General features: G+C 36.9%; 1 protein-coding gene across 7 annotated transcripts in view; it reads right to left on the bottom strand.

Moving 5' to 3' along the window:
• LRCH2 (leucine rich repeats and calponin homology domain containing 2) overlaps window positions 1-17,442 on the bottom strand; it is a 126,747-nt gene that overhangs the window by 99,450 nt on the left and 9,855 nt on the right. For 4 of the 7 annotated variants that reach the window (XM_079124472.1, XM_079124470.1, XM_079124471.1 and 1 more), the window contains exons 2-4: window positions 13,743-13,826; window positions 4,183-4,217; window positions 2,275-2,952 (exon numbers count right to left, since the gene is read on the bottom strand). In XM_079124472.1, the coding sequence (XP_078980598.1) occupies window positions 2,275-2,952; window positions 4,183-4,189 (685 nt within the window). In that variant the 5' untranslated portion in view covers window positions 4,190-4,217; window positions 13,743-13,826. Of the gene's footprint in view, window positions 1-2,274; window positions 2,953-3,173; window positions 3,282-4,182; window positions 4,218-13,699; window positions 13,827-17,442 lie in introns of those variants that run through there. The other 3 variants (XM_079124468.1, XM_079124469.1, XM_079124473.1) reach the window with 3 other exon arrangements.

Raw genomic sequence — 17,442 nt, 5'->3', positions numbered from 1 at the left:
TTTTACTCTATCTGATCTTGAAGTGTTCCCACAAGGAACATACATTCAACTGAAAAAAATAAAATAAAAGGAAGTGGAATTATTTTGACAAGTCCTGTGTTACTAAAGACACTAATAAAGATTATGAGGAAGGTGAGGGGTATAGTATAGTGGTAGAGCACTTGCCCAGCATGCACCAGACCCTGGGTTCAATCACCCCCCTCCCCCCAAAAAAATAATGGTGAATGAATGTTTTACAAGAACAAATATGGTTCTAGATTTTGTTGAAACTTGCCTCAGAAAACCAACTAAAGGCTTAAAAGCCAAAGGTTATAACCCAATAAGACGATATTCATATTTACAAGAAATATGAAACACAATAAAACACATATGGAAAGACAAAACTAAACAAGGATACCACTGATCCTCTGTCTTCTCCATCTTCTTCAGGACAGCAAGACACAAACATAAAAAGAAAATAAAGTCAGCACTGCCAAGTAAGTGATAAAGACAATAAGGACCATGGGAATTCAAAGAAACAGGAGACTGCCAGGAGACTGCTATGGACTAAGAGAGTTGGAGACAGCTTCTTGGAAAAGCTGGGGCTTGAACAAAATTAAATAGGTAGAGAAAAGAAGGAAATCCCAAATATGCAAATAACCTTGTACAAAGATGAGGCCGAAACGCACATATTTGAGAAAGGGGAGTTGACCTAGTTTGAATAGAGGGTTCTATGTAGCAGTGTTTGTGGAGATAATGTTGCAATAATGAACTGAAGCTGGACAGTGAAAGCCCTGAATGCCAACCTGGGATGCTTAAACTTTGTCCTACGGAAAGATGGATCCTTTATAGGTTAGTTATAAAGAACAATAAGCACACACGCGCACATGCACACACACACACACACACATACACACCCCTCTAATGATGCAATCTGAAGCCATTTTTCTTGAAGCTTTTGAAGAACACATCAAGTAATATAATATCATGCCAATACAGTCATGAATATGTGAACATATTGTTTAGGAAATCCGTTCAGAGTGAAAGAGTAAACACTCAAATGTGCTTTCCAAAATACAAAATCAGGTATCGATTTCGCATTCATAGTTCTTAGGATAATGCCTAAGAGAATCACAGGGTAGAAAGCTTCAAATTTAGGTTTTCCTCTGGTCTCCATTCTCCTCCAACCACATGCCTTGATTTAATATCAAGAAAGTGAATACACTGAAATTATCTTGTTCTGAAAATAAGGTCTTTTACTACTTCTCACTATGGGTGAATTTACTTACTATATTGTTTCAAAAATGACTAGGTCTATGAAAATAATTTTGTCTGTGATTTATTTCAGCAAAGTAGATGAAACACACATACATAACAAATTTAAAGATTATGAAAAGCAAAAAACCAAAACATAGCTAAAATAAGCAGCACTGGTTTAGAAGACAGAGAGGAAAGAGTGTGTTCATAACAAAAAATGCCAGCCACAACAAAGACTAACAGAGTACACGAAGAACATTACAATGGCCAATTTCTCACCAAAAATGATAAACCACTAATCCACTACTCCACAAAGAATGGAGTTAATTTCTTTCTCAAAAATGCCCTTAAAATTTTTGGTCTTTCTGCTATAAAGATTAAGACTGTAACATAACTCAAAACAAGGATTATCTTTCCCCCAGTAACCAGACATGGAAGTGATTGATGATTTAATTTGCTACTGCAGCAAATACTAATTTAACCACCACTACTTTCTCGACATGAGGAAAATGAAAAATCTGTCTTTGAAGGCATATGTGACAAGAAAGAAGCCAAAAATATCGAGGATGATTAAGCCACACAGAAAATTACACAAACCGTAGCAATGCTGCTACCGTCTGAAAAGGGCCATGCCATTCTTGCAGGCACGTATGCCTTTAAGGAATATGTAGCGATTATGATATTATGCATTGTCTGTTCCCCACCCCCATCCTCCGGGAAAGACGGGAACATCCAGGAGAGTTGAAAGAAGTGAATGGAGAAAGGTGTCAATACCTCTCTTCCACCCATGCGGGGGAAACTCGCTTCAACAATAATGCTCTTTCACCCTAACATCCCACCCAGTTTGCACACATCCTTCAGGCAACGTTCCCCACACCCCTATTCCCAGCTCTGCTCCTGAAGCTCAGAACCGACTGCTCCGACTTTGTTAGTCTGGTCGCCCCCGCGCCCAGCAGCGTCCCACCAGGCGGCCACGCAGCCACCCACTCCCCCCACCTCCTCCTCCTTAGCTCGGCTTCCCTTCCCCCGGTCTGTCACCTGCTTGGGTGGTGTCCGTCAGGTCGTAGCCGCTGCCCGGGAAGTCTCGGAGTTTCCTGCCACTGAGGCTCAGGATGCCGGAGTTGCCCGCCTCCTCCAGGGCCCGGTCCAGGCTCCTCACGGTGTGTTGAGGCTGCAGGCTCCCCGGGTTCCACTGCGGCCCATTGGGGAACGGCTGACCGAAGAGAGTCGGTACCGGAATAGGCACCACCAGGGTCCCGCCGCCGCCGCCGCCGCCTCCCCCTCCAGCCCCGCCACCTCCTCCTCCGGCCGCGCCACCGCCACTGCTACTTCCACCTCCAACACAACCACCGCCCCCACTGTTACCACCACCTCCCTGACTCGCCGCCATGTTCCTGGGAGAGAGAATAGCCCCCGACAATACTCTCAGCCTGTGCCGCGAGTGTAGGGGGTTCTTAGGACGCATGCGCAGGCTGGGGTGGGGGGGCGAGGTAGAGGGTGGGAAGGAACCAGGGGGCGGGCTGCAAGGAGGTGTTGGATAGAGATGATGTTCCAAAGTGCAGAACGCTCGCTGTAAGAAATGTGTGATCAGAGGGGAGATGCTAAATCCTGGTTCTGCTGCTTTGGGTACCAAAATCTGGAGAAACCACACCAGGCAAACTATAGTCGTTTGTGCGATGTGCTCCCAAATCTCTAAGTTGCTTGGCCTTTTTCTTTCTGCAAAACAAAAAGGAATATATGAGACAGGGATGAAAAGGATTTGTTTCAGAATGTATAGAAACTGCTTTTCGAAGGACTATGAGGCAGCTTGCTGAGAAGCCTACTGCCGATGCCTCAGGAATCATTTATTCGTGCTAGCACAGACAGGAAAGCTAGGTAGTCATCTGGGGAGGAAAAAAGTGAAGTACTGAGTTTTAGGCACCCGTAAACTTTGTCACCGTCTAGAATTCCAAAGTAGGAAAAGACTTCAGATGTCTTCAAGGAACCTCTCGATACAGTGTGTGCGAGTCTCAGCCAAACTTCTGCCTTCCAAAACTTGGAAGAGTTCTCCACATTCTGTTCTATCACTCTCTGAAGTTGTGCCAAGATCTCCAAAATATCTCCAGTTTCTTCTCGTCATGTCAGCATTGGATGATGAAAAACGCTTTGATCATTGAACAACCTTAAACGTTATTTTTGAATTACAGGTTTCTGTTTAAATGGAATTCTGAAGATTTAATGCTGGATATATGAAGCCAATCACTCTTGGGTTTTAGGAGTTCCTTTTTAGAACCCGAGGACACTTCTAATGTAGCCAAGAGAGAAGAAAATTCAAACTTTATCAGCCATTGGAAGCCTCAGTAATCCAACTCCAATCTACCTAGAGATTTCATTTAGCTCTTTGGGTTTCTGCGTCTCTACCAACCACCAGCCATTTAAATCTTTTGCCCTAATATTCAGTAAAATTATTGAAGAAAACTATCAGAATGATAGGGCACTCAGTTAACATTAATTTAAATATCACATGCATCTCATTTTGATTTTGAACAGTGTGTCAACAACCGTTTCTTAGAGTAATTGCTGCTATGCATATTTGCCATAGGCTATACTTTGTAAAAGAAAACAGGAAAGAATTAAAACTTGTCTAAATTGTATCCTGGCCATACTGATTAATTTAAATGATTATGTTGTGAACCACAGAAAGAATAGAACTGAGATTCAGGCTCTCCACTGTGAATTAGCAAGTGAAAAATAATTATTAAAACTCACTAGAGTCAGAAAGGAAGGTTGTACCTTATACTTCACCTCTCATATTTCAAATCAAGTCAAGTTTTAATTGAGAACTTCCAGAATTATGAGGGGGTGAGAAGGGAAATTAAATTCATTAGTTAGAGAAAAGATTAGGAATGGAAATACCTTACTAATTAGCCAGGGGCTGAGAGTGTAGCACAGTGGTAGAGCACCCACCTGGCATGCAGGATGCCCTGGTTCAATCCCCAGCACTGCAAAAATAAAGAAGAAAATGAATGAATGAATAAAATAATTAGCTAATGAGAACTTTTGCAATTATTTAAAACATCGTATTGCACTCCAAGAAAAAAGATGTCCTGAGGATCAGGATACTTGCCAAGTGTAAAAGGCCATGCACAACCAAACTGAAAAAGGAAAAGAATATTTCAAAGCATTGAAAGATGCAAACCCAAGGTTCACAGAAAAAGAAAGAAAGTCTAAGTAAGAAAAGTGGAAATCCTACAAAGTAATTTAGGTTTACACGAAAATAAGGCAAAATAACATTTTGTAAAGTTCTTCAACAAAAACACAAAGGCCAAAAGGAGGTGAACAATTTATAAGAGGGGGTTGAGGGTGTAGCTCAGTGGTGGAGCACTTGCCTCACACATGTGAGGCACTGGGCTCAATCCTCAGGACCACATAAAAATAAATAACTACAGGGAAACAAGATGTATCCCATTTGTTTACAATAAAAATGAATTTTAAAAAAGCACCTAGAAATAAATTTAATAAAAGAAGCACAAGATTCATACATGGAAAATTATAAAACACATTGAAAGAAATTAAAGATCTAAATAAAGGCAAATAAATAAATAAATATAATAAAGGTATTGTATCCAACTACTACTTAAAAAAAAGATTTAGAAGAGGGCATTCAGTTTAGAAAATCGTTGCAACTCCTTGGGAAAAAAATAACTTAAAAATCTCTGTACTTCAATGTCTATATTGGAAAATAACAATAAGGTTCAATAATATTTAAGTAAAACTTACTGTTTGTCCCGATTTATTTTAATTGTGTTATAAATATTAAGTCATTTGATCTTCCTAATAGTTCTTCTTTTTATTTTTAGAATAAATAAGGCTGTATCTGTAAAGTGACAAGTACGGTACCTGGCATTCATTCATTCATTTAATAATTATTTACTGAGCAATTACTATATGCAAGGAACTATTCTGTATGCAAGTAATATTAAAGCATCATTATAGCATCCCAGTACCCCCCCCAAAAAAAAAACTGGTAGTTATCCAACAGTTATAAATAACATAGAAGAGGAAAGGCACAAATGTCTGAAGCTACAATTCCATTAAAGATCAAGATTAGTGGGGTAGAGTACAGGATGTTCTTATCAATCTGTAAACAAGATTCATTTTGACTTATGATCTAGAACAAGGCAATGAACTAATAGATCAAAGTATAATATGATTTTTTTAAAAATCCTTATCAGGATCCAGGAAAAAGTCAGATAATCTCTCGTCTGTTTTCCTAAAACATCAGTTCAATTAAATCCTAAACTCAGGGCAAGAGCTAGTGGTATAGCTCAGTGGTAAAGTGCTTGTCTGGCATGTATGAGACCCTGGGTTCCATCCACAGGAACTTAAAAAAAAAATGAGGGGGAAAATAAGAAACAATGTAAGCACCATCAAGACATGTATCAGAAACCCTAAAAAATATTGATTTACCTTATGCTGAACTATTTTGCAGCTACAACTGGAATGAGATGTGCAGTTCTGCCCACTCCAATCTCAACACCAGTCCTGAATTAGTGAAACCTCTGAGAAGTGTGTGTAAAATGATTAGAGAAGTGGGCGAGTGAGAAACTCACTTGGTCCTCCTCGGTCTAGTAACTTGATCTGCAGTCTCTTCCAAAGAGCCCTGTACTTTAAAAGTGACCAAGAAGCTATGGAATACGCCAGAGGTGTCATTTAAAGAAGGCAAAAGGAAACTCGACATGGCAGGATGAAAGATGTGACTCGATGATGGAGGTTTGCACACCCTCTTCCCCACCCTGGATATTCTGAGGATTTGAGCTGGCCTAGGAAATTATGTCATAAACACGACAATCAAGGAAATGTAAATATTAGATATTTGATATCATTAAGGAGCTATTTTTGTTGCATGTGATAATGGTGTTATAGTTTTACTTTTTCTCTTTTGGTGATGCCAGAGATTGAACCCAGGACCTTGGACCTGATAGGCAAGCACTCTACTGCTGAGCTACACCCCCCAGTCCTTATCCTTTTTAAAGGATCCTTTTCTTTAAGAGATACATACAGTAAAATATTCATAGATTCATAGATTTCCTATATGGAACCTTCATAGGACAACACATTAACTTCTTTTAGCATACACTATAGAATACTGTATACAATATCACTAATCCTCTTTTGCCTATCTTTCCTTGGTTCTGCCCTTGTGGAGAAAACTTTGCACTACTTTAATCAATCCTGACGAACTCATTAATTTCATAGTTAATATTCATTAACTCAAAAGAGAGTTGGAAAAAATGAATAGTGATTACTTAAAAGAAACTTTGGGGGGAATAATAACTGGGATTGAACCCAGGGGTACTTAACCACTGAGCACATCCCCAGCCCTTTTTTGAGACAAGGACTCACTAAATTGCTTAGCCCCTCATTAAGTTGTTGAGACTGACCTCTAACTTGTGATCCTCCTACCTCAGCCTCTCAAGTCACTGGGATTACAAGCCTGCACCACAATGCCCAGCTCAAGTCTGTATTTTCTTAAGCAGAACAAGATAGAAACATTTGGACCAAAATCTATGTATAAAATGTAGGTTGGAATGAAATGATGCATTTGCCAAAGCCCAAATATATTTGTTTATTTTAAATTTTGCTTCAAATCTCCACTATTCTATATAGCATTTATTTCATGTAAAATTTGGTTGGTTTACAAGTTGTTTTTTAATTTATCTCCCTCAAGTAAATAAACTGACATGAATCTCCATGGGACTGTGACTTAAGTTATTACCTGGAGGCAGTGTACCCAAATTATGAGGAACTTTTTCATTTATTTTGTTTTGTTTTGATAGATGGTGAAATTTCTTTTAAAGACTCAATCTGAGCTGGGCACGGTGGCGCAAGCCTGTAATCCTGCTTGGGAGACTGAGGCAGGAGGATTGAGAGTTCAAAGTCAGTCTCAGCAAAAGCGAGGTGCTAAGCAGCTCAGTGAGACCCTATCTCTAAATAGAATACAAAACAGAGTTGGTGATGTGGCTCAGTGGTCAAGTGCCCCTGAGTTTAATCGCCGGTACTCTGCTCCCCCAAAAAACAGAAGACTCAACCTGTAAACTTAGTACTATAAACCTAACAGGATTACACATGACCTCAAAATCCAATATTTTTTTTCATTTGGCAATAAGACTTGCTTCTTGAATTTGGGGATTGGATGCTGGGGACCAGGGCTTCACATGCTAGGCAAGTGCTTTGCCACTGAGCTATGTCCCAGCCCCTAGCTTGCTTCTTCTTGACCATGAACTGCATCATGACTCAGTCTATTATTAGATTGTCAGAGGGAAGGATCAAAACTGTCCCCTAAACAAGGAGTTGTATACAAATATTGCAGAATATTTTAGATATGTTTTGTTGAACAGTTGGAAATGTCAACTTTGACTTACACTGTAGGTTTAGACTGGCAATGATAACCCTCAAGAGGATATTCCTTTCTACCTTGGTGCTTTGTCTACATTCTGTAAAGTGATTCTGTAAAGTGGGGGAAAATATATTGGTTGTGATGACCTCATGTTTCCCACCGCCAGGCTTTAACAGATAAAATCATTGTAGAAAACATTCCCCTTGTCTTATGGTCTGAAAAAGTCTCTTTATTAAAATATATAATCTTAGTTATTAAATACCAGATTAGATAATTCCAAGATACTAAGTGAACAACTCAGTTCTCCTTGATGAACACATTCACTTCTTTGTTTTGTATGTCTTAAGCATTCCTTAATAAAACCTTTACCTACTTAGGAGGAAATCTTTGTTTCCAAGACATATACATAGAGTTCCAGAGAAGTTTAATTTTTTTCTTAGCTGTAATGACTTTTTTTCTTTTTTTTTTTTTTTTTCTGAAGGTTTAACCTAGGACCACTTTACCACTGAGCTACAACCCCAGCCATTTTTACTTCATATTTTGAGACTCAAAATATAACTTGCTGAGTCTGGCCTCAAACTTGCTATCCTCTCATCTCAGCCTCCCAAGTCACTGGGATTACAGGCAATCACCACCGTGGCTGGCTGCTTTGATGGCTTCTATTGATCATAAGCAATAACCTTTTGATAGATTGGCAAAAACGAAGATGTAAATGCTTCATACTGTTTAACTACTAACATCTCCATTGCCACAACTCTCATTCAAATAATGTTTTTCTCTGGACTACTATAGCAGCCTTTTAACTTAGGCCTGCTGCTTTTACTCTTCTGCTAATTCATTACAATGTGGGCTCAGGCAAGTGACTTACCTTGTCTGTGCCCCTTTTACCTCATCTGAAAAATAGGAATAGCCTGGGGGGGTATAGCTCAGTGGTAGAGCACTTGAAGGACCTGAATTCAATCCCCTGCACTGCCCCAAAATATTGATTTTATTTTTACATTTTTTAAAATTGTAAACAAATGGTATATATGTTGTTTCAAAATATTGATTTTTTAAAAATTAAAAATAAAGTACTGGTGGAAGAACTGTCGACCTAGAATGCCATAGGGACTGAGAGGGCTCTTCAGAAATGAAAATTAAGGTCTGAGGTATAGTTTAGTGATAGAGTGCTTACGGCATGAAGTCCTGGGTTCAAAATCCATTCACACAAACACACAATTTTAAAAAGTTAAAAAAGATGTTCTTTAACACATAAAAGCTTAAAGAATTCATCTCCAGTAGACTCTCACTATAAGAAATGTTAAATAAAAACACCTTCAACCAGGAGGAAAGTCATACCAAGCATAAACATGGATCTAAACACACACACACACACACACACACACACACACAGAACACTGGAAATAGTAACTTGGTGGCTACATGTTTATTTGTGTGTGTGTGTGTGTGTGTGTGTGTTGTTACCAGGGATTGAACCCAGGAACACTTAACAACTGAGCCACATCCCCTGCCCTTTTTATATTTTAGTTAGAGAAAGGGTCTTGCTGAGGTGCCTAGAGCCTTGTTAAGTTATTGAGGCTGGTTTTGAACTTGAGGATCCTCCTGCCTCAGCCTCCCTAGCTGCTGGGATTACAGGCGTGCACCACCATGCTCAGCTGGATAAATATGTTTTTTTAAATCCTTATTTACATCCTTTAAAAGATAAATAACTTCTTCAAAAAACTATTAATAATGTAACATATATTTGTAATACATGTAACAGTAAAGCATTTAAAAACAATGACATGAAGGCAGGGTCAGTAAACTTTGGTCCTTGGCCCTAATCCAGTTTACTGCCAATTTATAAATAAAGTTATTGGCACACAGTTATGCCCTTCTGTTTACAAATTGGTTGGTTTTATGCTATAATAACAAAGTTCAGTAGCAAGTAACAAAAACTGGCTCACGAAGCTGAAAAAAATATTGCTTATTGACCCTTTAGAGAAAAAGTATGCTGTCCCCAATGTAAAGACTGTGAGTAGAGAAATGGAAATACAATAAAGTTCTTATAAGTGAAGTGATATAATGTCACTCTAAATTATACTGTGATAAGTTAAAGATGTATACTATAAACACCAAAGCAAGTACTAAAATAACAAAACAATGAATTAGAGTTAATAAGCCAGTAAAGATGATAAAATGAAATCATAAAAAATACACATTTAATCCAAAAGAAAATATCAAAAGAGGACAAACAGAGCAAAGGACAGATGGGAGAAATAGAAAACAAATAGCAAGATGATAGAAATAAGCAAAACCATAATAATAATAATTAATAATAATTATTAATTGTTAATGGAAACAAGTGTAAAAGATCCCACTTAAAAAGCAGAAATAGCCAAATTGGACAAGAAAGCAAGATGTAATTATATTCTGCTTACAAAAAGTGCATTTTAAGGTGAAAGCATAAGTAGATTGCAAGTAAAGAAAGAAAAAAGATGCCATCGTAATATTAATAAAAAGAAATCCAACCAAGCATGGAGGTGTACACCTGTAATTCTAGCAACTCAGGAAGCTGAGGCAGGAGGACCTCAAGTTTGAGGCCAGCATCAGTAACTTAGAGAGATCTGGTCTCAAAATAAAAAAGGGCTGGGGTTATAGCTCAGTGGTAGAGCGCGCCCTTGTTCAATCCCCTGTACTGTCCATAAAGAAAGAAAGAAAGAGAAAAAGCTGGGGCTGGGGAGATAGCTCAGTTGGTAGAGTGCTTGTCTTGCAAGCTACAAGGCCCTGGGTTCAATCCCCAGATACTGCAAAAAAAAAAAAAAAAAAAAAAAAAGAGAAAATATTTGTACTAACATCAGACTAAGCATAGTTCAAAGCAAAGAATGTTCCTGGGGATAAAAAAGTTTATTTTATGAAGATCAGTCTATTAAGAGGACTTGACAATATTTTTGTGAATAACAGAGTTTCCAAATACAAGAAGCAACAATGGATAGAAATATCCAAAATTCTAGTCAGAGATTTCAATAACCCTTCCTCAATAATTGATAGAACAAATACAAAAACTAATGAGAATATAAAAGTCCTCAAGAACACAATTACCAACTTCATCTAATAGGTACTTACAGACTATTTCACACAACACCAAAATATACATTCTTTTCAAGGCACACAGAATATTTAGCAAGATAGACTATATGCTAGGCTATAAAATATGTCTCAATAAATTCAAAAGGACAGAAAATACACAAAATATGCTTTCTAACCAAAATAACAAAAGAAGTTTGAAATATTCACAAATATGTGGAAAATAAATAGCACGCTTGACATAGTCCAAGGGTTAAAGAATAAAAGTAAATTAGAAAATACTTTGAACTGAAGGGTAATAAAAACTCAACATATTGTTTTGTGGAATGCCTTTATTTTATTTATTTTTTTTGTGTGTGTGGAATGCCTTTAAAGCAGATATTAGGAGAAAATTTATAGCCTTAAACACCTACATTATAAAATTAAAAAGTCTCGAAATAAAAAATAAAAAATTAAATTAAATTAAAAAGTCTCAAACCAATGACGTCTGTTTCTACATAAGAAACTAGAAAAAGAACAGATTAAACCCAAAGTGAATGGGAAAGAAAACAATAAAAATAAGAATAGAAATCATTGTAATAGAAAACAGAAGAATGAAAAAAATCAATGACACTGAAAGCTGTTTCTTTGAGAATCAATAAAAATTGATAAATCTCTAAAATAGACTAAGATAAAGAAAAGATTCAAATTATCAATATCAAGAATGAAAGAGAAAAAAGGAATGAAAGAAAACATCACCACAGAATCTATAATTAAGTGATAATAAGGGAATATTATGAATAATTTTATGACAATATGGTCAATACTACATTAAATGGACAAATTCCTTTTAAAGACACAGAGCTCACTCAAGAAAAAAATGGATTTGAATTGGTAGTTTAAAAACTTCTCACAAAGAAATCTCCAGTTTCAGATGGCTTCACTGGGGACCTCTCCAAAATATTTAAGGACAAAAAAGTACCAATTCTACACAATGCTTCCAGAATATTTAAGAGGAGAGAGATTACTATATTACTTATTATACCAGGTCACCAACATTGCTTTTTGTTTTGTTTTGTTGGTGTTGTTGTTTGTTTGAATCAGGGATTGAACCCAGGGGCATTTAACCACTGAGCCACATTCTCCAGCCCTTTTATGTTCTATTTTGAGACAGGGTTTTGCTAAGTTGCTGAGGGCCTCCACAAATTACTGAAGCTGGCTTTGAACTTGTGGTCCTCCCGCTTGAGCCTCCCCAGTTGCTGGGATTCCAAGATTACTAGAGGAGGGGAGGAAGAAAAGTGTGTGTTGCGGGGAGGGGCAGAGGACAAAGAGACATTATGAGAAAAGAAAACAGATCTAGGACTGTAACACATTGGTATAGTACTTGCCTAGCAAGCTCAAGGCCCTGAATTAGAGTCCTACAGCACAATCAAAAACAAAAACAAAAAACCAGAACAATATCTTTCATGAATATGAATACAAAATAAGCTAAAACTAAAATCTAGCAAACAGAATCAATAATATAGTAAAAGGATAATACATTAAGACCCAGCAGCCAGGCATGGTGGCACACACCTATAATCCCAGTGGCTCAGGATTGAGAGACTAAAGCCAGTCTCAGCAATTTAGCGAGGCCCTAAGCAATTCAGTGAGACCCTGTCTCTAAATAAAATATAAAAAAGGGTTGGGGGTGCTTCTCGGTGGTTCCCTGGGTTCAATCCCTGGTACAAAAAAAAATTTTTAAATTTAAAAATAAAGCAGATTTTAACATTAAAAACTCAATATGATTTACTATATAAATATACCAGAAGAGAAAACCCATATAAGCGGTTCAATTAATACAGAAAAGGGGTTTGGAACAACAACAACAACATTTATTTCAGATAAATACTCTTTGTAAACTAGGAATAGAAATAAACTCCTTCAACCAGAAAAGAGGATCTGTGAAACACTTAACAAATATATTTAGTAGGGGAAGATTGAATGCCTCCTAAGAAAAGGAACAAGAAAAAGATGTCCACTTTCACTAACTTATTGAACTCTGCGCTGAAATTTCTAGACAGAGTAAGAAGGCAAAGAGAAAAAAAGGAGGGAGGGGAGGAGAGTGTGGAAGAGAGGAAGGAAAAAAAAGGAAGGGGAAAGATACATTCAGGTTGGAAAGAGGTAAAATTGTGTTTAATCACAGATCGACTACATGGGAAATTCTGTGGAATATACAAAAAGGGCTACGAGAACAAATCAGTGAATTTAACAAAGTTTCAGAATATAAAGGCAAAGTACAAAAAACAAGTATGTATTATTTACTAGTAAAGGACAAATCAGAAATTCAAATGAGAATAAAAACATTTTATCATGGGATCCAAAAATATGAAATACTTGTAGATAAATGTCACAGATGTGAAAGATCTATACACTGAAAACTACAAACAAATGTTAAAAGAAATTAAATAAGACTTAAATAAATGAGACCTATCACTTTCAGGAGGTGGAAGACTCAATATTGTTATCATGTCAGATCTCCCTGAAGCCTTAGCAGGCTTTACTTTTTTTTTAACAAGTTGACAAATTAATTTTCAACTTATGAAAACAGAAAGGATCTAGAATAGAAAAAACAATTTGGTAAAAGAAGAACAAAGTTGGGAGAATTCAAGAGTTATTAAGAAACTAATCAAGTCTTTGTGGTACTGTTGTAAAGAGAGACTAGATCAATGGCATAAAATAGAAAATCCAAATGTAAACCCAAACATATGGATAAATGGTTTCTGACAAAAGTTGATGAGTTAAAGACGCATCAGTGAAAAAAAAGATAGTTGTTTTAGTAAATGATATTAGCACAATTGAATATCCATATGCAAAAAATATCAGCTTGGATCCATACCTCACACCCTACAAAAAATTAACCTGTAGTCCAATAAAGACGTAAGTTTAAAATCCAAAAACATAGAAATATTTGTGGCCTTGATTTTGATTTAGGCAAAGATTTCTTGACTAAGATAATAACTCCACAATTCATAAAACAAAAAAAAATTTAGATTGGACTTCATCAAAATTATAAGTCTCCACCAGGCACAGTGGTACTTTCATGTAATCCCAGTGTCTCAGGAGGCCAAGGCAGGAGGATTGTGAATTCAAAGCTCAGTGGTTGAGTGTCCCTAAGTTCAATCCCCTGTACAAAAAAAAAAAAAAAAGAAGAAGAAGAAGAAGAATTTTAAATCTCTGCTCTTGGAAAGATACTTTTTTTTTTTTTTTTCAGGTGTTAGGGATCGAACCCAGGGCCTTGTGCTTACAAGGCAAGCACTCTACCAACTAAGCTACCTCCGAGCCCCAGAAAGATACTTTCAAGAGAATAAAAAGAGCTGGGAGGGAGAGGGGTGTGCAGGCCTGTAGTCCTAGCTATTCAGGAGGCTGAGACAGGAGGATCTGAAATTTGAAGCCAGCCTCAGCAACTTAGAGGGCTGGGGATATAGCTCAGTGGTAGAGTACCCCTGGATTTAATCCCCAGTACCACAAAAAAAGAAAGAAAGAAAGACAAGATAAGAATACATAATGTATGATTCCATTTACATAAGACTCCAAATAATGGAAAATGCAAAAATCTAACCTGCAGGAAAGCTAATTAATGATTTCCTGGGAGGGCTGTAGGGATGAGAGTGTGAAGAAAGAAATTATAAAGATGTACAAGAAAATTTGTGAAGCGATGGGTATATTCACTATCATAATTGTGGTAATGGTTGTGTGAACATATATACACATGCTAAAACTTATCAAATTATACACTTTAAATCTGTGTAGTCTTTTATTTCAATTATATTTCCATAAAAATGTTAAAGTTGATCATTATTCATTGTAAAATTAACACTGAAGAGATTAAGATTAAAATTTCAATAAATAAAATATTTAAAAATTTTAATAGCACAGTAAAAAAATGATCAAATAATTCAATTGGGTGAATGCTCTCTTAACAAAAAGTCAGTCATATATAAATCTGGATCAAATGTATCTATATAGAAGCAAAGAGTCAAAATGTCACTGGGCATAGTGGCACACACCTGTAATCCCAGTGACTCAGGAGGCTGAGGCAGGAGGATGGCAAGTTGGAGAACAGCCTTGAAAATTTGGTGATCCCTGTCTCAAAGTAAAAATTTAAAAGGGCCAGGTGCAGTAATGCCTGCCTGTCATCCCAGTGACTCAGGAAGCTGAAGCAGGAGTATCTCAAGTTCAAAGCCAGCCTCAACAATTTGGCAAGGCCCTAAGCAATTTAACGAGACCCTATCTATAAATACAAAGGGCTAGGGATGTGACTTAGTTGTTAAAAACCCCTGGGTTCAACCCCTGGTAGGAAAAAAAAAAAAAAAAAGGAAGAAAGAAAGAAAGAAAAAGAATTAGGGGTATAGTTGACTGATAGAGCATCTCTGGTTTAAATCCTCAATACCATGCATAGGCACAGACACACACACACACCACACACACACACACACACACACACACACACACACTCAGTCAAAATGCTCTGGCCTGGGGTTGTGGCTCAGCGGTAGAGCATTTGCCTTGCATGTGTGAGGCCCTGGGTTTGATCCCCAGCACTGGAAAAAAAATCAATATGTCCTAAGAGTCCAAACTTCATAGTCCACACTATTCACGGTATCAAAGTGGTCAAAATGTAGTAAGAATAGCCTAAGACCAATTGGGATGATTGAAGCAATATCAAATTATATCCCCTTTATGAGTTTACAATGTAGTTGAAGAAGTGAGACTCGCATATATTAATATATTAAATAATCGCATATATTAAATAATCAAATTATCTATAGACTATGTGATCCCATCTAAAATTGTATTGGAAAATCACAGAAGTAAGAGACTGAAGGAAATCTTTATGGAGGGATTGTAACTTGATTTGACTTCAAAGGATAATGGGGCATACAGAACAGAAAGGATAAGACACTTTAAGAAGGGACAAAGACAGAAATAAGCATGTCGTATTTTAGGGACAGTGTTCAGCATGACTTGACCAGAGCAAAGGGAGCATATTGGCGAGAATGGGAGGATGGAAACTGAGTTATGGAAGGCCATCAAGTCAGAAAGAGAAGATTGGATTGGATTCATTAGGCAAATTTCTCAAGAAGGATCTGGCACTATTTTTATGCTCCATGGGTTTAGGCAGAGAGAGAGTGGAGTGGGGGGGATTAAGTGTTGTGGTAGACTAAGGTAGTGGTGTAAGAAATGTTGAAAAAACTTAAAAGATACTTTATAGAACGTCTGAACAGGAGTTGAAGATATTAGAAACTTGCTTCATATAATGAGTTATTTTTAAAAATTTTTATTGGTTCATAATAGTTACACATAACACAAGAATTTATTTTGACCATATAAATAGTTCTATCCCTTGTTTCCCTGACATTGTAATTAGGGTTAGTTTAATATTTAAGTCTCCTTTCATATCCATATTTGACAATAATCACATACACATATTTTTGTAATCTAAATCTGGGATTTTTTTATTCTTCTTCAAGCATAATATATCATCTAATTCTTTCTGAGAGATTTATTCATTATTAAGAATTCTGCATTGTTTCATTAATGTCCTTTGTACAATTTTGCTCAATTATCACCTTATTTTATATTTTGATACGTTGTTTATTCTGATTTTCTTTTTATGCAAGATTCAACCTATAATTTTAAAACCTTTTTTGTTTTCTCAACTTAATTATCTGTGATTCTATATCACATCTTAATAATTTAATATTTATTCTAGATATTTCTTCTCAGTGATCTTGTACATTATGAACTGAATAGCACGTAGATTGCATTCCATATGGTCCTGTGGACTCTTCCTTTGCAAAATAAAGAGATTTCTGGCACAGAGAGCTTCTTTTTTTCATGAGATTGCTCAGAGGGCTTTTTTTTTTTTTTTTTTTTTTTTTTTTTTTTTTTTTTTTTTAATGCTTTTGAAGGGAGGAAAAAGAGACAGCTGGCAGAGCCTTTCTTTCTTGTTCTGACCTTAACTTGCTTTATTCCCATTGCACAATTTCCTAGAGCAGGCTAAACCATGTAGTTATAAACCTTCAACAGGCTAAGCAACCAATCTTCACAAATGGTTCTGCTTGCAAGCTAAGCAAAAGAGCATTTTTCTAAAAAGAGTGTTTTCAGAATTAATTTTTCTTATAAGCATCTTATCCAAATAAGCTTTTGTGATATTCTGATATTCCATCATACAATCCCATTACCCTCTTTTTTTTTTTTTTTGGTACTGGGGATTGAACTCAGGGGCACTTAACCACTGAGTCACATCCCCAGCCCTATTTTGTATTTTATTTAGAGACAGGGTCTCACTGAGTTGCTTAGGACCTCGAAGTAGCTGAGGCTGGCTTTAAACCCTTGATCCTCCTGCCTCAGCCTCCCGTGCCACTGGGATTATAGGCATGCACCACTGTGCCCAGTTCCCATTACCCTCTTTCTGCTGCCCCTGCATCAACCACTTAGAACTCCAGGTCAAAGTAAACCTTGAGTTAAAACACTATAAAATAAGGTCAACAGCAAAAGTCTTTCTCAGTAGTCTCAAACTCATTTCCTTTCTGCCATCCTCCATTTACTACCCCTGTTGAGACTTTAGTAATCTGGCTCCTGCCTATTACAACTCTTAACTAGTGTCCTTGCCTCTGGTGGTGCCTCTCTAGTCCTTTTCATTTTGTATGCTGCCACAGAATGATTTATCAGAAATGGCCATTTGACCGATTTTCTATTGCCTACAGAAGAAAGTCCAGCTGTCTTAGCATGATATA

The sequence above is a fragment of the Sciurus vulgaris genome, assembly GCF_902686455.1.
Source record: "Sciurus vulgaris genome assembly, chromosome: X".
Lineage (NCBI taxonomy): Eukaryota > Metazoa > Chordata > Mammalia > Rodentia > Sciuridae > Sciurus > Sciurus vulgaris.
Note: the sequence above shows the minus strand (reverse complement) of the source record. Positions and strands in the feature narration are given on the sequence as shown.